Source organism: Atta colombica, unplaced genomic scaffold (genome assembly GCF_001594045.1).
Source record: "Atta colombica isolate Treedump-2 unplaced genomic scaffold, Acol1.0 scaffold1, whole genome shotgun sequence".
NCBI classification, from domain to species: Eukaryota; Metazoa; Arthropoda; class Insecta; order Hymenoptera; family Formicidae; genus Atta; species Atta colombica.
The window spans coordinates 2,273,535-2,297,119 of record NW_017259183.1 but is presented as its reverse complement, the minus strand read 5'-3'; the positions used below and the strand labels follow the sequence as shown (position 1 = coordinate 2,297,119).

The following is a 23,585-nucleotide window of genomic DNA, read 5'->3' as shown; positions in this document are numbered from 1 at the left end:
GTTGAAAAATAAAATTTCCTTAATCCAAGCAAATGGACAAATTACAGAGTTTGTACCAAAATAAGTGAGATAAGGTGATTAAATAATACGTGGAAAAAATTTGTAAGAATAATCACGAACTTCTATACTAAGAAAAAATATCATTCTATTGAAAATTCTAAGAAAAGTGATTAATAATTTCCTTTCTTCCTTTTAACGATTGTTTAATAAAAAATATTTTCTTGATAATAATCGTAAAATACATTTATTAAATTTTAGAAAAACTCATTATTATCTAAACACTATATACTATCAAAACAAGAATTTATTTTCTTTTGAAGAATATTATAAAATTAAAATAAAAAGCGATTCACATAATAAGTAAATTGAATTTACCTATCGAAAGTAATCAACGTGCAGTCATATTTCTGAGATAAAAAATTTATTTTAAATAATATATATGTCTAACATTTAACTTTGATCGTAATTGACGTTTCTCATATTTAAATAATTTATTCATATAAACAATCCCTTTTGTCACTTCTGCGAGATTTAGAGCTAATATTGATGATGGACAAACGGTCAGAGATAGACGAAGCGAAAACAAGGACGCGGGAAGAGGAAAAGCGGGAAATATTTCGCCCGAGAGCAGATATCAAAGAAAGGGAGACAACCGTGGATAGTTTGCCCACGTAACAGGACAGCTCGGTAATTCCGCTTCGTAGTTTTCCCATTATCCATGCCCATGTGAATGTGTATATTTCGCTTTGCGCATATTTAACCCTTTGCCGTACGGCAGTGCATAAAGTGTTGCTGTCATTATAAAGACTAACACATAGGCCGGAAGATACGAACCAAATATAATATATATTCGTCGTCGTCCAACCGTTCTCCACTTATTTGTAATTTCAAAGTAAAATGTTGAGCCTGTAGATCTGTGGGCAACGGTATTAGAGCCATAAAGCGTGACTTGAGAAGCACATTTCACTAGTGCCGCGATAATGTATGTGTATGAATACGAAAAAATATTTCCGTATTTTCTTTCAATTATTTTTTGCGTCTTATAAATTTGTACTTCGAACGAATCTCCGATTATTTCACTTAAGGATAGTCAAGACTGTCAAGGGACTTGAGATAATTGAACATTTTATAATACAATACATTTCAATTTTCAATCTGCATTTAAGGATTGTAACAATTGAGTTGCTAAAATTAACAAGACAAAGAGTATTATTCTCATAGAATTCTGTTACTATCATCTCTTCACCACCATGTTTGATATGGTTCAAATGGTGAGCTATCATTTCTATATCTAATATTCATACATATACACAGGAATAGAATGTAACGCGTTATTAATTGTGATGTCGTCACCGTTACTTTTTTAATAACGATAATAATGATTTGGTAATGACTACAATTTTTTATGACTGTGACGATAAAGCCAGGATTGGGAAAGTTACTTTTGAAAAATAATTTGTTACCATTACACGTTATTCATTAAAAAAAGTATCTTATGAAACGAGTAAAAAAATAAAGAAGTTCTGCTTTTTAAAAATGATATTTTTCCAGTCCTAGTATTATCGTTATCGCCATGAAAAATTGTAAAATCATTTCTAAATATTATAAAAAATAACGATAATAATAACAGTGTAACAAGTAACGCATTACTTTCTGTACATACGAGTACATAATCGTATGTATATAATATATACATACATAATAAATAAGGATAGATAGGAATTTTCCGTCCTTTTCGTTTCGTCTATCAGTTCGTCTGTCCGTCATCAATATTAAAAAATTCTAAATCTCACAGAAGTGACGAAAAATCATGTTACAATGGAAAAATACAATGAAACTTCAATAGATCGTAAATAAAAAATTCTTTTAAATTAATTAATAGAAATTAATAAAAATGAATCATCTTTGAACTTATATCGTAATAATTTATTGAATGATTTATCATCTTGTGTGATATAACGCATATAAGTTTGACATTACATTCGATTCAATTTGCCCTCTGTTAATTTAACTTTAAGCTTCTGTTCTATAAGCAGACAATCGACATTGTAACATGTGGAAATTTAGTTTAGTGCGATAAATTCTTCGTTTAGGCAACGATTTTAAGATATGCTTCTCCTATATTTCCAGGATGCTTAGGAAATCCAGATGCAAAACGATTATATGACGATCTCTTGTCGAATTACAACAAATTGGTTCGTCCATCGTTCAACGCCACAGACAACCTTACCGTTAAAATAAAACTGAAACTTTCGCAACTTATTGATGTGGTAAGCAATAATATTCTTGCAGTCACATTATTTGTAAAATAATATGAAAAAAAAATAAACGAGAATTGTGGATTTAAATGTTACAATTAAATATTTAAATTATAACAGAAAAGTAAATATTTTTATATAATAATGTCTTAATATGAATTTTTAAACATTATTAGCTATGTTATTTGAATGTGAATTTTAGCTGAATACTTTACATTTCACAATGATAAAAATTATAGCGGATGCGTACATATAATAATCCGTAGTCCATTTCTTATTTATCTTAAAAGAGCATAAGATATTTCGGCTTATAACGAAATATTGCGATATTTTCAAAGTATGGGAGAATGATGTACTTTCACAAAATTATTCTCTTGCAGAATTTGAAGAATCAGGTCATGACAACGAATCTCTGGGTCGAACAGGTAATAAAAAGTAATCACGTAATGTAAGAACTGAGATAATAAAAAATCATATAATGTAAGAATTAAGATAGAGAGAATTGAGGAAAATTAATATTTTATGTCCTTTCACACTGATGAAGTTTTCACGCATGACTCGCATAATAAGCTGATAAGAATTGTCAAATACAGAAATACGTGGATCTCCAATTTGCGAACTGTGCAAATAGAATTTAAAAATTAATTTAAAAATAATAATCTTATAATCTCAATAATAATAAACAATAAATAATTAACAAAGAAAGAGTTACAAATCAGATTTTTATATATTTCAAATTCTTAGAACATGCATTATATGCATATAATATAATACCAATAATTTTTGATTGAACTGATTTCAATTTTAACTCTGATCGCATTTGCTTCTTGTGAATTAATTTGACTCATTGTTTCAACTACTGATTTATATTCTTGTTAAACATTCACGTTTGAAAATGTGTGCTGATACATTTTTATGAATGACTCAACATGTTTAAATATTTTTATCATCATTATGGATTTTATCATCATTATACTAATTGCGACCGATATAATGGAAAAATGTAACTGAGAATATTACAAGACTGAAAGGATTACATAATTGCGACAAAAGATAGATATGAAAGAATACATTTTGCGTAACTATAATCTGTAGAAATTGTATCTAACCGTTTTATTAATTTTGTTAAATTTGCGTTCTCTACATGTATATACTGAAGATGATCTAATAATAAGGTCGAAACATATGTTTAAAGAATTTGAAATACATAAAATTCTGGTTTGTAGCTCCTTCTTGTTATTTATTTAGAATTTAATTTTATCAACACAATCAAATTGCATAATTATTACTTTTTTCCTCTTCAATATAATTTTTATTTAACGTATCTTAATAATATAAACAAAGACTTAATAACAAATAGAACATGTTAAGGAGAGGCATATTTTGGCCATACAATATTAGCTAAAAATATCAGTCAACAATTAGTCAAAATAAGCTACAAAGAATTAAGATGGAAAAAATTGAGGAAAATTAGAAGACACTTATTACGCATAATGTAATATTGAACAATGGAATAATATTTGTAACAAATCGTAACAATTTTCGATTATAAAATCATTGAAAATTTCATTGTGGGTCTTTGTTCACATGGAAAGTAAATGTTCAGTCTGTCGATGACACATTTTAGCACGCATTTCGCTACATGTGCGAGCACGCGCGCGCGGATTATCGTACGCAGAAACGAAGATCGGACAGCAGCTTCCGCCCGGAGAAGCCAGAAAATAACTCCGGTGAACCGTGCAACCTACTTTCAAATGCTGAATTACGTAAGATTCGCCCCATGCCGCGCAATCGTTTTTCTGTTCAGATATATAACGAGCACAAAATAGATTCGTATAATACGCGAAAAATCGGTTCATTAGAAAGCAAATATCTTATGATACGATTATATAGAATGTTGCTCGATAAATATTCTGTTCTTATCGAGATCAACGAGCATAAATAAAGATATATTTATATGTATATTTTATATAATGTCCTTATATATTAAATCCTCTTTGTATTTTCAGAGAATAGTTATAAAAGATAATACTTTTCTCTCGGTATCATATATATGTACAAATATTTTTTTAACTTCGTTTGCATAACTTTTCTACGCGCGCATTCTAGATTTATTTTATTTTATTATATTTCTCTTTTATTGTATTTCTCTTGTCGGATATTTGTACATATCGAAAGTTTTAATTATTCCATCATTGAAAACAATCAAAAAATAAAATGGAATGAATAACGAGATAATAATAAAATCAGAATAAATTGAAATTTAGACCAAAGCTTGAAATTGATACGTAGCAATTTCATTACAAATTTCAATTTATTCTGATTTCATAAATCCTTGTAAATTATTGTAGTACAATATTGTTAGTACAAGTTAAATGTTAGCAATATTTAACTCTTCGTGAACGAAGGTGGGGTATGATACATATCCCAGCAAGATTAAATTTCTATAATTTTCTAAATCTCATGCTTGTTGCTGATTTCGTACTAGCTGGAGAGTGCATTGTTACCAATCACATTAAATAATATATTTATGATGAAGTATAGTATGGAGTATCAGATATGTATCCGCATATGATCCATGTTAATTTTCCACTTGGTTCATAGAGGATTAAGGTATATCTCAAAACATTGCCAAAAATATAAAAATTTCCTAGATTATTCTATTACTACATCCGAATATCGGTGTAAAATTTGAGCACAATTCTCTTATTGGTTTAAAAGTTATTTAATTTTTTTGTTAGTCTTGATTCTTACGTAAAATCATGTTTTACAGTATTTATTTGTAAATTTGATAAGAAAGTGACATTAAAAATTAAATCAAATTTTAAACGTATACTGATTAAACAATAATAAATATTTGTGCGAAAGGTTAATTTAGAATCACTTATTCATTTACAAGTTATTGATCTAAAACTGCAGAAAAATATGGTCATTTTGCTGCATAAAATCATATAAGTAAAATTATTATAAGTAAAATTATTTGTTAGTTTGTTCTTTGCAGTTAATTTCAGAACTTATTTACAAGTTATAATCATCTGGATATTTTGAATTGGCCTAATATTAGCTGATATTATTTTTTTATTTTGCTTTTTTTATTTGGCTGAGTTTATTTTAATTGTTTGACTGATACTTTTAACTGATATTGTATAGTCAAAACAACATGTCTCTCCTTAACGCGTTCTTATTTGTTATTAAGTCTTTGTTTATATTATTAAAATACGTTAAAATTATATTAGAAAGGAAAAAAGTAATAATTATGCAGTTTGATTGTGTTGATAAAATTAAAATCTATTTGCACAGTTTGCAAATTGGAGATTCATGTATTTCTATATTTGACAATTCTTATCAGCTTATTGTGCCAGTCGTGCGTGAAAACTTCACCAGCGTGAAAGGACATCAAATATTAATATGTGCTGTAAACTAGGCACGTTGATGATGTTCGTGTATACTCTTAGTTCGGAGAGTTATGGACCAATGCTATGCCATTCGAAAGTTTTCGGAATATCCACCGCATCACTATTATCACAAAGTTCGCGCACGAAAATGTTAATTTAACCACAATTTATCGGTGGGATTAGTCGGATGATACTGGCTCAAATAAGCTGAAAATGTCCAAATTGTGAATAAATTGTCTGCCGATTTTTTACAAACTTTTTAAACGCAACTTTGTAACAATTGTAATTTCTATTATCAGTGATAACATTACGATTCTTTGATCCATGTATTAAATTTAATAAAACATTTTAGCGTTTGATCAACATAGTTTGCGTTATATTTGAATTAAAATTGAAATCGCGACATTTAATTATTACGGAAAGTTATACTAAGTTATATTAAAAGTTATATTAAAAAATTCGATGGAAGATCAATAGAAAATGTATTACGAGTAATCATTTGATCCATTGTGGTTAAATTTAATTCCCTACTGTACAGCGTGTCAGAATTGCAAATGGATTATGAGGATTATGTATTTCGTGATAAATATTTAATAAATTACCTCACAGAATGCGAACGGCTTGCTATTTAACTAAGCTACCTTTGGTTCAGTTAAACATGGTCAAATTTCCCAGAATAGAGTCATGTCCAGCTATATGCTGGTATAATATTCTATCTAGCAAACATAGTGACGCGTAGACGAAGAGAGACTTCGGCTTCGAGCTAATATTCAACATGCTCTACGCATAAAGGTTGTGTCCACGCCTGAAGGAAGCGCATTTCCGACGACCAGTTGTGTCGGTGGCGTCAGCAATCCATCATTCGCTATTCCAGTGATATAAGTAGGAAATTAACAGTAAAAGCGATTTGTAATTACTAAAGCTAATTTACTATGTTCGCAATTAATTTACGAAATTTTACAAGCCAATAATGGACGGAACTTATTAGTGTTTTTTATTTCTATTCTTTCAAAAAGTATCTTTAAGAATAGGATACTGATAATTTTTAAATAATCAGAAATCGAAAATAAAATAGATTGAAAATCTTATTTAGTTTTTGTTATTATTTTTTAAAAATTGAAAATATTAGTATATTTCTTACTTTTAACTTTGAATAGATTTTTTATTTTAATTTAAAGCACAATTGCAAAGATGTAAAACATTTGTACTTTCAAAAACTCCAAAGAATAATGACTTTCTTGACATTTTTATCGAGAAAGAACTGACTTCAAAATCGCGTCTAAAAGTTCATCGTAAAAATTTGATCCATTTATCACAAGGTACTTTATAAAACTTAGATATCATTGACGAAAATATTTGAAAATTTTTTTGGTATACAATGCATTGTCACACACACACACACACACAATGTTAAGTTTATTTTTTAATCGTACTATCCTACTAAAATATAAATTTCTTACGAAAAGAAAAATTGGTCTTTATATCATTCATAAAATTCAATAAATCAACGGCATAGAAATTTTGTAATAAAATGTGCAGTTTTAATTGAACAATGTAAACAAACAAGAAGAAGTTCGTATGCAAATCTGCGCATTTTCAACCTTACAACTCGCAATGAGGAAAGTTGTAAAATATTGCTTCTGTGCACTGTTTGAAATAGCTTCAGCGTGATTTCCCGATCCTTTGTTGCTTCTCATTTTAAATACATGAATTAGGATACGATAGATAAATAATTCATTGACGAGCTTCAAGGAAAAGTATCTACCATATTTACAATTGTGATGGAAAAACATAAAATACGCGAATATTTTTATGATATTTTTTGTTTTTTTATTTTTTTTTGTTCAATGTAACAATTCTCTTTTATTTCAAATTTTATTTCAAACAACATTTTTTTCACATTGATATACTTAATCATTGATATTTACGACATTGTTCATAAAAAAGTATGAGTTTGTTTTTTATAGGAACGAAAATATTTTTTAAGCAACAAAAAGTTAAAAATAGCATGATGTGGTATCAAGTTATACTTGTTAATACAAGAAATTAGATCTCTGTAATTATTGTAATAAAAAAAATAGATTTTAGAATTAAACTAAATAGAGAATGTATGTGCGTATCTAAAATTGTGCCTATTAAATTTATTTGAACCAGTTTTAATTATGATTTATCATCATTTTGAAGAAAACAATTTTGAGAAAAATGTAACTTACTAACTTAATTGATTTTCTAATTGCAATGTTTAATACAATAATTAATGGAAAATAATGTTTACGTATATAATTATATTTACTCCAAGAATGATAATCTTAAAATTAATTCTATTATATTCAGATTCAATCAAGAGCATAAAAAAAAATCAATACTACGTCAGAGAACAGATAACTAACATGATTTTCTGATCAACGAATAAATAGCTGAAGAAAGAATCTGTCATAACTCAATGTATGAACATATTGGTTTACGGATATAATTATAATTATCGATTATTTTTGTTCGAAGTTTTCATATTAAACATGTTAAAGCAACGGACATTATGACTCGTTATTTTTGACGGACATTATAGGAGCGTTGATCTATTGAAAATTTGCACAATAGACAAGACAAATGATGTAAAAATGAGATTTTTCATAAATTGAAAGTGTAAAAAAAAACATGACATAAAGAAATGATGGATATATCCATGTCCTGTTTTATGTCATGTTTTTAAATAATGTGAAATTGTTGCACGATGTAATGATAATTTCATTTTATCAAAAAAAGGACGTTTTCCAATTTTTATTATTGATAATTTGATGTCCACTTTAAACATTTTATAAGTTTTTAAGCAGAGAAAGGAAATCATTGCATGAACGGTAATTCAGTGGACCAGCATATATTCATACCATATAATTATTGCTAAAGCACATGTTCAATATATAAGAATGATAAATTTGACGGATGTGACAGTGTGTAAAATTGTTTATACATTTATCTAAACCATTTATCTTAATATTTAATTTATATTTATTTCAATATTTATTTCAACTACAAAATGAGAATGCGCGTATGATTGATATCTAGTATAACATTTTAAGGTTTCAATATTATGACAATGACAATGCACTGCTCTTAAAGAACATGCTCACAAATTCCGACATTGAAACGGCGACTGAGTCGGATATACTGTGTGATTTTATTGAGAAATATATACACACTATAAAAGAACATGATATTTTTCTGCAGTGGCCTTTCTTTGAACTAAAGTAACTTTAACACTAAAGTAATGTAAAGTAACGTAATAAAAGTAAAAGTGACAAAATAACAAAAAAGATAGAAATTTGCGATAATGTTACATTGATTCTTTGTTCATAGTCATGGCACGATTACAAGCTGAAATGGGATCCGAAGGAATACGGTGGAGTAGATATGCTGCATGTGCCATCAGATCACATATGGAGGCCCGATATAGTTTTATATAACAAGTAAGATGATACCGTTGATCGAAAGATAACGATTAGATCTATCTTTCCTTTCTTTAATGTGTTAATTGGCATAGAATATTGTTGATTTGAATAAATTACTGATCAAAACATAAGTAAATGTATCACGAATGGGTGTTTGATAGAAGAATGCGTAAGTGATTATTTTATTATTGAAAGTTTTTTTTTATATAATTACTGAAAAATTATTATATATACTCTCAGTTGATAGAAAATTTAGATCTCTATTATTACCAATTATTTCCAAGTCGAATTTTTCCACATTTTCAATTAAATTTTTAATATGTTTTGAGACAACAACACTGAAGATTAAAATTATAAGCATACTTTACATGATGGAGCATACTTTTACGTTTAAAAAATAAACGAGCTGTTTCCTGAATAATAGAATACACTCTTTTGTGTGACAAATTATACAGAATTCATTGGGATTATACGTACTAAGTAGAAGTTAATTTTTTATGAAATCATGTTTAAAAGTGCATTTAATCAAGTAAAGACTTATCAATAATTCAATAGTAAAATTTCTTGTATAACTGCTAAACGAGTTGCTGCTTTAAATCGTTGTTATTTATAACTAATAATTATTTTGATCTCTTTATCGTTTTTATTTATTTAGAATTATAAAAATTGTAAAACTGTGTAATTTTGAATAAAGCCATATAGAAATCGGAATAATATATAATATTATAATAATATATAATATTATAAAACTTATAAAACTCAGAAGAAATTTTATTTTTGATTTCTTGTAAGAAATTATATCTTTGATTTCTTTAATAAAGTATTTTTCGTGATGAACATTTATATCGACCTATTTTATTTACTCTTATCTCGATCTCTTTAAATTAATTTGATTTCTCAATCTTTTTAGATATTTTATACAGCGAATTTACAAGAAGGATGTTATTCTTTGTATACAAGAATAATTATATTGCGAATATTTTGGAAATTACTTATGTTATTTTAAATAAGATTATTTTGTCCCGAGATGAGATAAAAAGAATTATTTATGTTCAACAGCGCCGACGGTAACTTTGAGGTGACATTGGCGACGAAGGCGACTCTCAACTATACGGGCAGGGTCGACTGGAAGCCACCAGCTATTTATAAGTCTTCCTGCGAAATCGACGTCGAATATTTTCCCTTTGATGAACAAACGTGCATGATGAAATTTGGCTCGTGGACTTATGATGGTTTTCAGGTGAGAATTGTCTGGTATTTCGTCGATGTTTCGAAAATTGCCTTCCATTATCCAAACGCGTGACGCGCGAATCGATTTAACTGTTGCAGGAAAGCTATTTGTTTCTTGTAAGTTAAAAAAAGAATTGATACAAATAAAAAGATATGTCGTACGTGAAAGTGTATAGTGCCAAGGATATTTATATTGTATTTTATTTCCGGTGATCTTTTTCTTCGTGAATCAAGGGTCTGATAAATATTAAATCTTTTCCATATTCAAAGAACTTTTTCTTATGAGATATGTGTTCTTATATTAGATGAACCATTCAATTAATCTTAACGACTCAATAATCAATTTATTAGTGCAACAGGAAGATTTCGCAGAGATCTCTTGTTAGGGCAATCACAAATATTCTGAAAGTGACTTTTGTAATACATTAAGAAGTATTATTGTCGTTGGCCGTTAGGTCGTATAGTGAAAGATCGTATATATCGCTTGTTATCTTTTTTTATTGAGTAAAATGTCACTTGTTAGAAACGCGCAATTGAATATAAATGATAGACAGACGGAAGGTAAAGAAATAAAACGGTGACACGAATTAACGTCTGACCTAATTAAGTATTATCAATATTATTTAAAAAGTGTTTTATGTGCTAATTAAATATAATGTGTAATTAAATATAATCAAATCTATCTCTGCCTATGCTAAAATCTTACACATTGTAATTAATTGTTCCGATTTAATTTCAAAAAGAAAACTGTACTTAATTTGGCCTACCTAAGCTTTGTGATTTTTGTTAATTTTTGCTGAGTCCAAAATTGAAAACTAATAGCCAGATTCAGAAGAGAAAATATTTTTTAACATTAATTAAAAATATTTCATATTTTTAAATATCTACATGAATGAAGATTTTAAGAAAAAGTAGTGTTTAAATCATGTTTTGGTGCACATATATATTAACTTAATATGTTTAATGTATATTTATCCTATTTTTATTAAAAAAAATGATGGAAAATTAAAGTTATTTATATAATATTGTACTAATTTTCTAAAATTATAAATTTATTAACATTTGCATATTTATTGACATGTATAAATACACAAAGAACTATTTTCCAAACAATTGATTTATCTTCACGATGTTTAACAAATGGATTAGAATCTATGGCTTGAATTAAGTAACAAAAATAACATTAGACAAAAACATCATAATCGATATATATAATCAATATACTTAAGTTGATCATATTAGCTCTACTGAGAGTTCTATCTTACAAAAAGTTTCCGTTTTACCTTACAAAGAGTTTTCTTTCTTTAGTTATAAACAAAATATGATGACCAAAATATAAACTAAACACAGTATATTGTAAAGTGTTAATACAGAGCTACAATAATTATATTGCGAAAATTAATGCTTTCCATTTAATGATACAAGATGTCACAAGTATCGTTTTAGCTTTGCTTTTTTACTGTCAAGAAAAATAGAATAATCCCTCCTGAAAAAAATCACATCAAAAAGTTACATAAAGAAATCATATAATTAAGACAAGTAAATCACGTGGATTGTTCCAAATCAGTATACGTGTAAATTTTTTTAAATTACGTAAAAAAGTCATACAATAATACGTTTTTTTTCTCTCTGTTTCTATCAATTCTTTAAAATTCGGTACTAAAAATCTAACTATAAAATCAGATAATGAATGAAATTATTTTCAATATGATTTTTCAGAAATCACGCACTAATTTGGAACAATCTGCTATTGATTTACATGTCTTAATTACATGATTTCGTAACTTTGGTAATTTTTTTTCAGTAGAGATGCTTGTGTCAACTTGTGTCACTAAATGGAAAACATCCAATAATTATTACTTGGTAATTATAGAAAATAAACTTATTTATGAAATATTAAATCACAACGTTCTGCATTTGACTTTACTGACAACAGAATACCAAACTGAGCAATTAACTACAAATAAATCGTATAAACAACCAATTAGTGTAACAAATACAACATACTAATGTTTATTGAATTCATCGTGTAAATACAAACAACGAGTAAGTCATATTGGGTATTATTTTACTTAATTGATGATACGCGTGAATTTTCTTATAATAATAAAAAAAAGGCGCATATAAGTAATAAGTAATCTTAGCACAAAAGTCAAACCAGACAACTGATTAGATGTTAAGTAACGTAATATTAATGCATTGTAAAAATTAATAATTTATTGTTAAGGTCGATCTTCGACACATTGACGAAGGCAAAAATGGCAATGTAAAAAACAGCAATGGAGTCGTCGATATTGGAATCGATCTAACAGAGTTTTATACCTCCGTCGAATGGGATATACTAGAAATACCCGCTGTAAGGTACGCATTAATTCTCATAAAAAGTTTCTTAATTCTCTTTTAGATCATTAAGGTTTTGCGTTTGTTGTTTTATTATATGCTAGCAATTTTAACAAGTTGATAACGACATAGATTGATTTTTTTCATACTTAAACGATTATTTAATAAACATTAATAATTAAACTTTTTATTAATATATATATAATCAGAGAACAATAATATTAATAATTTCGATTTTAATTCTGAATATTTAATATATTGTAAGCGATTGTTAAGTAAAATATGAAATGTGTAATTGCAGACATGAAAGGTTTTACACGTGTTGTAACGAGCCTTACCTTGACATCACTTTCTATATAACGATGAGAAGGAAAACTCTATTCTACACCGTTAACCTCATAATACCCTGCTTGGGAATATCATTCCTCACGGTATTAGTGTTTTACTTACCATGCGACAGTGGAGAGAAGGTAATTAATTCATTGATGACTCATTCTCTTATATTTATATATTATGTTTTATGCGTATTTCAATAATATAATTCATTTTACCTATTTCCTATTGCTATAATCTCATGGAAATTAAATATTTTATTTTAGAAATTCAAGCAAATAATTTTGGAAAAACAAAAATTTTATATTTTAATTAAATTTGAACAGAGAATAGAAAAATTAAATTTAATTGGAATTGTTTGACATTCTATTTTAATATACCTCTATATAAATATTTCGTTTTTTAGAAGTATAATTAAAAATTAATTTCTATATACTCAAAAATTTTATTGGATCAGAAATGAAATATATCTTATAATCAGCGATAAGAATTCAAAATTTTGTTATTAGAAATTTGATTTTTCTGTTGATGTATAGAATTTTTGAAATTTATTTATTTATTTTATTTGTTTATTCAACAGTTTATTTTTATGTTACAATTGTTTACTTAGTTTATTATATTTCTTTATTATTTATTTTTAGAGATAATTAGTATTATATCCATAGCTAATAACTTAAATCCAATTTCGCCAATATAAGATTTAGATATTGCGAAAAATATTACCTAGGTCGAGAATCGAATTCAGATTTTATGTATATCATGCTAGTATGAATCTCTTCGGAGACTAGCGTTCTCATAGATATTATTTCATAGTGGACATTATTTATATTATTTGTTATTTTAAATTACAGGCAACGAAAAGAAAGGAGAAAAAAGTAGCTAATTATTTTCTGCTTAATCCAACTAACTAAATATCGTATATTGATATTGGTAATAAAACGTTTTTGTACTAAGGCTTGTGCATCGACAACCTTTTGGGGCCAACAATTATTTATATCGCTAGTGTGATGAAGAATACATTCACAGTTGAAAAAGGAGCTGTGCAACTAATGTAAAATTCTTCATTATCATCAAATTATCATTATCATATTGGGTTATACATTCAGATCCAAGAAAGTCTAAAGGCAAGAATCAATCATAATAAAAATCTTACAATTGTTGCAAGTTGCCTTTTCTGCTGAACATAGCCATTATTAAATTATTTCGCTTACTTCGTTTCGATAAATATTCGAAGGAAACAGTTTGTTGCAAAATTAATAGAAAATGTGATATTAATTAGTGATTAATAATGCTAGAATTATTTAAATGATTTGTAAAATTGTTTTAACTCTCCTTCAAAAATTATTATATAAAAATTATTATATCATCAGTTTACTTAACTCTTATAGTGTAAAATCTCTTCCCCCCCCAAAAAAAAATAATATAATAGTAACTAATTAAATCTTCTTTCTTAAAAAATGATAAAAAGGCTAAGAATATGTGCACTTTGGAAAAATTATTTATATACGATAAAGTATATGATAAAATATAAACATGATAAAACCTAAATAAAACGTATTGGAATTGCATTGAGTCTTCTTACTCCAATTTTAGAAAAAAAGAACAGTAACTTTCATTTTTCTTCAGAAATATTTTCATTGAAGCTCTTTCTATTTTGATTCAAATAATAATATATTTTGGAGGGGATTTTGCATATCATTATAAGGGTTAAGTAAACTTTATGATACAATAATTTTTATATAATAATTTTTTAAGGAGAGTTAAAGTTACTTGATCTTTTTTAATAACTTATTGGTATTTATACATATCTTTTATTTTTATATAATAAAAAAAGAATTAAAAAAGGATTTTTGAAAAAGGATTATTACTTGAATCAGAATGGAAAGACCTTCAATGAAATTATTTTTAATGAAAAGTGTCCAAGTTATTATTACTTTTCTTTGCGAGATTGGAATAAAAGACTTTCAAAATAGGAATACAAATAGTCTCAATCTAGAATGGTTGTAAATATATGTTGTTTATTATATATTTTTGGTAATAACAGAAATCCATATGAATTTTGAAATATCAAAATTTGTCTTGCATATATGTAAAATTGAAAATCTTTTGAAAGAGAAGATTTTGTTCAGATAATAAAAGGAACTTATATGAACATTTTAACACCTAATTTTTTACTTGATATGTAATATCTTTAATAATAAATAAATATTTGTTTTTAGTTTGCCATTTTAATTTTTCTTAACTAAAGACTAAAGTTTTCTTTAAAAATCTTTAACACATCAATTTTACAAGTTCATTTAAAAAATTCTAATACTATTAATCACTAATTAATATCACATTTCCTATTAATTTTGCAACAACTGTTTTCCTCAAATATTTAACGAAATAAGCGAAATAATTTAACAATGGCTATGTTCAGCAGAAAAGATAACTTTGCAACCGTTGTAAGATTGTTAACATAACTCTTGCCTTTAGACTTGAAATGTATAACTCAATGATAATGAAGAATTTACGTATAGTTGCACAGCTCCTTTTTTAGCTGAATCAATATAATATAACTGATATTCTGAAGTCTTATAAATAATATACAGATCTTTCTTCTGTTCATCATATTAGCGTAAATAATTGTTGATTCCAGAAAGTTATCGATGCACAAGTCCACAGCACAAAACGTCTCATCACCAATATCAGTGCGATCATTTAGTTACAAATTAAGTAGAAAATATCTAATTAACTAATTTTTTCTCCTTTCTTTTCGATGCCTGTAATTTAAGACAAACAAAAGAAATAATGCCGACTGTAATATAATAAAAATCCGTATGAATTTTGAAATATCAAAATCTTTCTTGTATATGTAAAATAATTTTTAAACAATAAATAATCTATGGTTTGCAACTTTAATTTTCATTTTTCTTTTCGAGACGTGTTCCAAAATTATGAACCAACAAATTAATTAATTAGTACTACACTTCATATTGAAATATTTTTTTTTCGAATATTTTCGTAAACTATAAATAATGAACAATTTGAAATGAAATAAGCAAAATAATGTAACAATGTAATACAAACTATAAATAATGTAACAATGTAATATTTGAAAATCTTTTATAAGAGTAGTATGTCCTAACAAGGGGAAGATAATGATGCCGAGAATTTCCGTGCACTTTTTACAGACAATTCTTGAACAAAAGAAAACGATACATGTTCGGCCGTTTCAGCCATTGGCCCATAATTTCGAAGACATCAATTTTTTAAATAATTATTGTAATAATTTAAAAACATATCATATGCTACATTTGTCTCTTGTGCCAAAAATTCCAAAAGGACATTTCTCCGTAGCGGCGATGATGACGACGACGTTTCTTATATTACATTAAAAGTTTCAGATTCGTATTTTGTGTCGCAATATTTTCGCTCGTAGGATACATAGAGAAAAAAATAAAAATACGTACTATACAACCGGAGTATATTATCGATTAAGTGTAGAACGTGATTCTGCTCTTATTGAGATATGATAATCTCGGTCTCCCACAATTCGTCAGCTCGCGTAAAGTAGCCACGACAATGTTACTACGCTTAGTGCCGAGACATTACCGTGTCTCCAAATTAACTTTAATCTCGGTTCAATTTACTTTTTATCTTTTTCTAATGCTAAGAATTAAAATTAAAAAAAATAAACGGTAAGTTAATTAATCTTGCATCAATGAAACCGAACCTTAATGAAGTTGAAATGTACTATCATTAATTTTACTATTTTAATAAATTATTTTTTTCACTGTTACTGGGCTCGTTCATTTGACCATTATTTGTTTTTTATATCGCATATAATTTACGATTGAATTAGAATTCATTAGATAAAAATAAAAATTAGTCATCATGAGCTGTTCTTTTTGCAAATTTTTTCCACAAAACAGTTCTCGTGAGGGATTTCTGAAGATGTCCTTAGGAAATAAATCGTTCTCTGGATGTTCTTGGAATGTTCTTAGAGAACTTGCTGTAAGGGATGTTTTTTTTTTTAAAGAAGTTTAAATTTTTTATTTAAAAATATTTAATTTTAGTCTTTAAAAACAAAAATTAATTTTTAAAATGAAAAAATTGTATTCGATTGGATACGACTAAAAAAATAAAATTTGCGATTACACTGAATCAAAATGAAACTTGCATCATAGTAATATGCTCGATTTTTTCTCGATTATGCGTTGATAAACATTTAATTTCTCTTAAGGACGCAAGCAATGATTAATCCACAAAATGGGAAAATTTTATTCGATTAATTTGAAATAATCAACGATTGATCTTATCAGAATAGAACAGTATAGTTCACGCGCCATTACAGTTTAATTCACGATCGACCTTATTGTCCCGATATCGCGTTTCTCTTTATATACCTTCGAGAACTTTACTCCGGTCGCAGTCGGAAATTAATTTTGCAGACGCAAGATTTGGCTCGATTAGATCGGAATATGGAATATGGCACAGCTCGCATGCCATTAAAGTTTAATCTGCGACGGATCTTTTCGCATCGGCGAAACGTTACGTCTTTAAGTGCCTTGTAAAATACACTCGACCTCCAGCAATATTCACTTACCAGTTTACATAATTCAGATGTATTCTTCTGCTTTTTCTTATTCCACCGTGAAAGATGAACCGAGTTTTTCCTTCGCGGAAGATAGGCAAAAAAAAGAGAAAGAAGGTTAAAGTGTCAGCCGGTCGTTTAACAATCGATGATGATGATATGCAATGAGGATACGGGAAAAGAAGAAGAGCTAGGATGAAACGGTTGTAATACGTCAGCACATAGAATCAATGTGAGAGAACTCAGAGACAATACCTTCTCTAATCACCTCCAATGCACTTTTAAAGTGTAACACATATACATTTGTAGCTTTATAAATTCATACATTCGAAAGCTTGTTTCGTAAATTATGGAAAAAATAGAAGTATACAGACAAAATTAAAATTACATTTTTAAAACGTTTATTTGTTTCTCTTTTTACGCATTATTCTTGAAACAGTAATTTTCAACGAAATTATTAATTTTTATTTGAAATCTTTGTTTTGTTACAAATGATACTAAATATCATAATTGCAAACTGAAATGTGATTATACAATGTGATGATGAATGATTTGTTCAGAATAATATTACATAATGCATTCTAGGGGTCAAAATTTCTTTTTCTTATTCTAGGTCAGTCTCTCCGTCTCCATACTACTGTCGCTGACAGTATTTTTTCTTTTATTGGCTGAAATAATACCACCTACATCGCTGGTGGTGCCTTTGCTTGGCAAGTTTGTCTTGTTCACAATGGTTATGGATACTCTAAGGTAAACAAAAATAATTGCGACCGCAAAAAACACTTGCAAAAAATGTAATTACCTGTAAAAATGTAAAACTGGTAAAAATCAGCTGATACGCGCTAAAAATAATAGTCTTTTCTATAATAATTGTATCAAAATCAAAGAAAATTTCCCATTTTTACCTTCATTGCGGATTGTAATCTTATGTGTAACGAATTAAAAATAAGTATGTCATTGATACTATCAGATGGAGCCACTAAAACAATGTCATCCACACATCGAAAACAAAATAGCAATTCCACAAGTAGTTGTTTAATCACAATTCTTCCAGGTCTTGTAATACAATATCAGCAAAGTTAGGTAATAACTAATTAAAACGTTAAAAGTTAAAAAATAATTAAGAGTTAATAACTTTAAACTTAACTTAGTTAATTTTAAATACATTAAATTTTAACTTAACTAAGTTAATTTTTTAACTTTTTTTTAAGTAAAAAAATGTTTTTATCTCTTTTAAATATCTTAGAAAAATAATAAGATATAATAAGATTTAGAGTGTATATTCGTAATCTATTCATATTTTAAGATCATCTTAAGTAATTTCTTAAGAATACAGTTCTCTGATTAGTTTATGCGATTATGCCTTATGCCATAAGCTTTAGTCCGGATCTACAATAGGTATTTTAAGCCTTAACTCATAAAAAATTGACCAATTACAGTCAAATATTCTTCTCACATTCGATTGTAATTGGTCAATTTCTTATAGCTTAAGACTTATTAAAAAATAAACTTGTATCTTCTCTATGTGCTGGCTGTTTTTTTAAATTTATATAACTTATATAGTTATATCCTTATGTGTTATACTTATATCACATATGAATTAAAAATTTAATTTACTTAATAATCTATATTTTAGTTATTTACTTTCATTTCAAGAAAAATTAGGACATTATATCTAAAAAATAATTTTTTTCAAAATTAACTTTTTTTTTAACTTAAATTAATTCAATATTGACTTAACTTACGTTAAGTTGATTTTTTATTCCTTCAACTTTTAACTTAATTCTTTTATAACTAACTTTATTAATTTTATAAAGCCATTAACTTTAATTTTATTCAATTAAAAAAAAAACATCAACTTATCCAACTCTGAATATCAGCATTAGTAGGAGAGAATGGTGAACCCATTGGAGTGCTAAATCTTTGTTTATAAAGTTTATTGTTGAAGAAAAAGAATGTAGAATTTAGAACAGTTCAGATTTGACAATCCAATAGGTTCATCACTGTTTCCTATTAATGCTGATATTGTATTACAAGACTGGAAGAACTTGCAATCAAACTATCTGTGAAATTGCTATTTTATTTTTGATATGTGACGATATCGTTTTAACAGTTCCATCTGATCAGTATCAATGACATACTTAACATTTTTAATTCGTTACATATGAGATTATAATCCACAATGGAAGTAGGTGATAATGGAAAATCGAATTTTCTTGATACAATTATTATTATAGATGATTAGATTTGACACGTTTTTATTAGATTAAACATGATTAGATTTGACCATTATTTTTGACATGTATCAAAGGACAATCTTTTTTGGTAGATTTCTGAATTATAACACATTACCCTTTTTGCTCCAAAACGTATTATCTAGGTTTTGTAGACAAAATAATAAAATTATCAGATCCTCGTTTTTATCAAAATAATCTAATTAATGCTATTCACATTCTTTTAAACAATGAATATCCACTGTCTTTTATTTTTGCTATATAATAGAAAAAAGATTAAAATATGTATTCAATAATAACATGACTACATATAATACTTTCGTTTAAGCTAAAGAAAAATTTTTTACAATACCTTACGTTAAATCTATATCTAAAAATTTCTTATCCATACTACCAAATTTAATTATAAACTAGCTTTTACTATCCCCAATATCTTAAAAAAATTTATTAAAAGAGAAAAAGACCAATTGGATAAATTATCTAATCAAGATGTTGTCTACAAAATTTCGTGCGAAGATTGTGATGCGTTGACTTATATAGTCAAACCGTAAATAAAAGAAAATTAAAAACAAGATTACATGAACACACTTTCGATATAAATAAAGAAAACAGTTCTCCTTCTGTCATTATAGATCATCGTATAAATTATAACCATAATTTTAAATGGAAAGCCATAGAAATTTAGATAAAGAAACGTCTTATAAGAGATTTAAGAGATTTATATCGGAGATGGTTCATATAGAGATAGAAGCAAGGCTTAAACAAAGAAGTTGATACAGAATCTCTATCAGAATCCTATCTTCAAATTATACAATTACTTTCCCCTTCTTAATCTTTTTCCTACTTTTATATACTTTCTTTTCTTATTTCACAACTTATGCCCCTTTCTATCTTATTGGTTTCCTTCTTTCTACACCAACCTCTTCTCATTCTCAAACGATAATCGATGTTTCGTACAAAATGATAGTTCGTACAAAAATTTAATTGATTTCCATCGCATATTCACTCACATATACAGGGTGTCCCGAATTTAAATATCTAAACTTCGGGAGCGTGTAGAGGATCGATAAACTAAGAAAAAAAGTTCTGCAGAAATATATACTCGTTTTTGCTTCGTTTTAGAGAAAATCACAAAAAAGACAAAACATAGTTTTCATTTTTGTACTTTCTCATTACTTTCACGTTATATTTATTCACTTGCCTAATGTAGATATTGTTCAAATGTTGGCTTGTAACAATGCAAGCATTGTATCTAATACGAACAGCTCGTGTTGCAGCCAACCACTGATCTGGCGATATTTGGTATACTGAAACCTCAATTCGATTTCTCAATTCTCTTGAATTGACTGGCGACGAATAAATTACTTCAGGATCCTCTACACAAAGAAGTGATGTCAAATCAGGTGATAGCCAAGGTACTCCTCCACGTCCAATCTATCGTCGTGGAAAATGTCTGACTAGCCAAGCTCGAATCTGCCATAATGAGCTTGACATCCATCAAGTTGAAACCACATTTCAATCTGCAAATGGATGTCTTGTAAATAATTAAAGAAATCAGTCTCCAAAAATTCAGTATATCTGGCTGCATCTGTCAGGTAAAAAAATGGTCACTAGAGAGTTCATTTCCAATTCCGAACCAAACATTAAGCAAATTCATGTTGGAGTCTATTTTTCCAAGTCTAAAAGGCTTGGAATTTTCATGAGCCCATACATGATAATTTCTTTGACTAATAATAATTCCTCCTCTTGTAAATGTAGCTTCGTCCGTCCAGATTATTTTTGATGGAAATGAATTGTCATTGTTTAATTGCTTAAGAAACCAACATTATTAAAATTCAACCTCTTCACATAATCCTGAGGTAATAAATTCTCAACTTTTTGAATATAGTACGAATGGCGATTATCATTTTTCAAAGTTCTGTAGATTCTTTGCTGTGGCAATCGTAATGTGTCTGACGCTCTCTAAGGCTGATTTTAGACGGTAAACACGATAAGTGGCGCATCGAGGCGTCTTGAAGCAAAGGCGCCTTAGAATCTAACGCCAATAATAATTTAATATAATTATTTAAAAACATTGAAAAAATATATAATAATATATATTTATTTAGGAATATAAATTTATTGTGTTATATCAACATAAAGAAAATAAAAACAACTGATTCGTATGTTTTTTTTTTGTCGTGCTTCTTTTCATTCTGATTAGATATATCTATATATAGATATTAATATATTGATATTAATCACAACTCATAATGAAGTAAATAAAAGAAAAAAAACAGTGAAATCGCAAGAGTTTGAACAATGGACATACGCAGCGAGAGTCGTGAGGATAACTTTTTACTGTTCGTAGCTCAGTGAGTTTTCAATTATTCTTATTCGAAATTGAAATGTTTGTTCCCTCACGCGAAATTGTATCTTTCAATTTACATATGTGCGTATAAGATATGTAAGATATATTATATTTGTTATGTTTTGTAAATTTTGCAATTTATGTTTAATTATTCAGAATGAAAATACAGAATAATTTATTCTATTCAAAAAAAATTGTTCAGTATACATAATTTATAATACAAACACCGACATGCTTTGCAAATAAATACATACATTGATATTTTATATGAATTAATTATATTCAAAATTTTGTTATTATTATATGAATGAGATAATAAAGCTTCCACTTTTTAAAATTTTGCATAAGACGCCAAAGATGCTGTTCCAGATACTGATCTTAGGATTGTTATCAAAGGATACAGGATGTGATTTTCTACTTGCATATTTACGGATCTTAATGAAAATGAGCCGGTCTCTCGTAGCCTTTATTATTACTATTAAAAGTTATTGCAATGACTCGCCGATCTGGCTTTTCTGTTTAGAAATCGGCGTACATACTCTCGCACCGCCTCCATAGCATTACCGCCGCAAAAACCATATACGAAAATCATGTTAGTATATTCAACATTAGAATGTATGCGACATATTGTGACAAAAGTAATTCACTTGATAGCTTCTGACGAATTATTTAGGAGAAATACAGAAATGTAAACAAACAAAGAAAATTTTCATCTGAAAACGGAATAATTATTGTTTTCATGCACGATTTCAGCGACGATAATAATTTTTTAGAGATAATATGAGAATGAAGCAACTGCGTTTTCTTTTTTGCGATTTTCTCCAAAACGAAACAAAAACGAATCTACTTCTACAGGATTTTTTTTTTAATTTATTGATCCTCTGCACGTTCCTGAAGTTTAGATTCGGGACACCCTGTGTATCTCTCATTACTTGTGTCTTTTTATATAAAGAAATATTTCTTCATACTGACTCACACACAACATTAGATTGACTACATTAATTTGCTTGATTCACATTTATCAATATATATTTATATACCAACGTATATTTATATGAATAATTCATTGTTTTCATTCTAACCACGTTATTTAAAAAATTGACAATTAATTATACATTATATGACATCAATTTATACATATTTATATGATTACATTTTCCAATAGAATTTTATAAATTTTATATAATGTCTCTAATGGTACTCGTCACGATAATGAAAATCTATCATTATAATGAATTTTTACTAAATCTGCCTGTTTCTGTGTTATCTTACTGTGCGTTTCTGATTTTACCAAGAAGATCTAACATCTATAATTTCTTCAAAATTTATAACTAATGTCTAATTTTAAATAATTGACTATTATTATATTAAATTAAAAATTTTCAATAACATTGATAATAATCCGATCGAAGTCGAAACATAT

General features: G+C 27.4%; 1 protein-coding gene across 1 annotated transcript in view; it reads left to right on the top strand.

Annotated features, from left to right (window-relative positions):
- Positions 1–1,250: 1,250 nt before the first annotated feature.
- Positions 1,251–23,585, top strand: part of LOC108686511 (acetylcholine receptor subunit alpha-like) — a 42,825-nt gene continuing 20,490 nt past the window's right edge. The window contains exons 1-8 of the mRNA XM_018191896.1: positions 1,251–1,271; positions 2,094–2,270; positions 2,639–2,683; positions 9,008–9,117; positions 10,159–10,339; positions 12,557–12,690; positions 12,971–13,139; positions 18,192–18,328. Coding sequence (XP_018047385.1) covers positions 1,251–1,271; positions 2,094–2,270; positions 2,639–2,683; positions 9,008–9,117; positions 10,159–10,339; positions 12,557–12,690; positions 12,971–13,139; positions 18,192–18,328 — 974 coding nt within the window. The remainder of the gene's footprint in view (positions 1,272–2,093; positions 2,271–2,638; positions 2,684–9,007; positions 9,118–10,158; positions 10,340–12,556; positions 12,691–12,970; positions 13,140–18,191; positions 18,329–23,585) is intronic.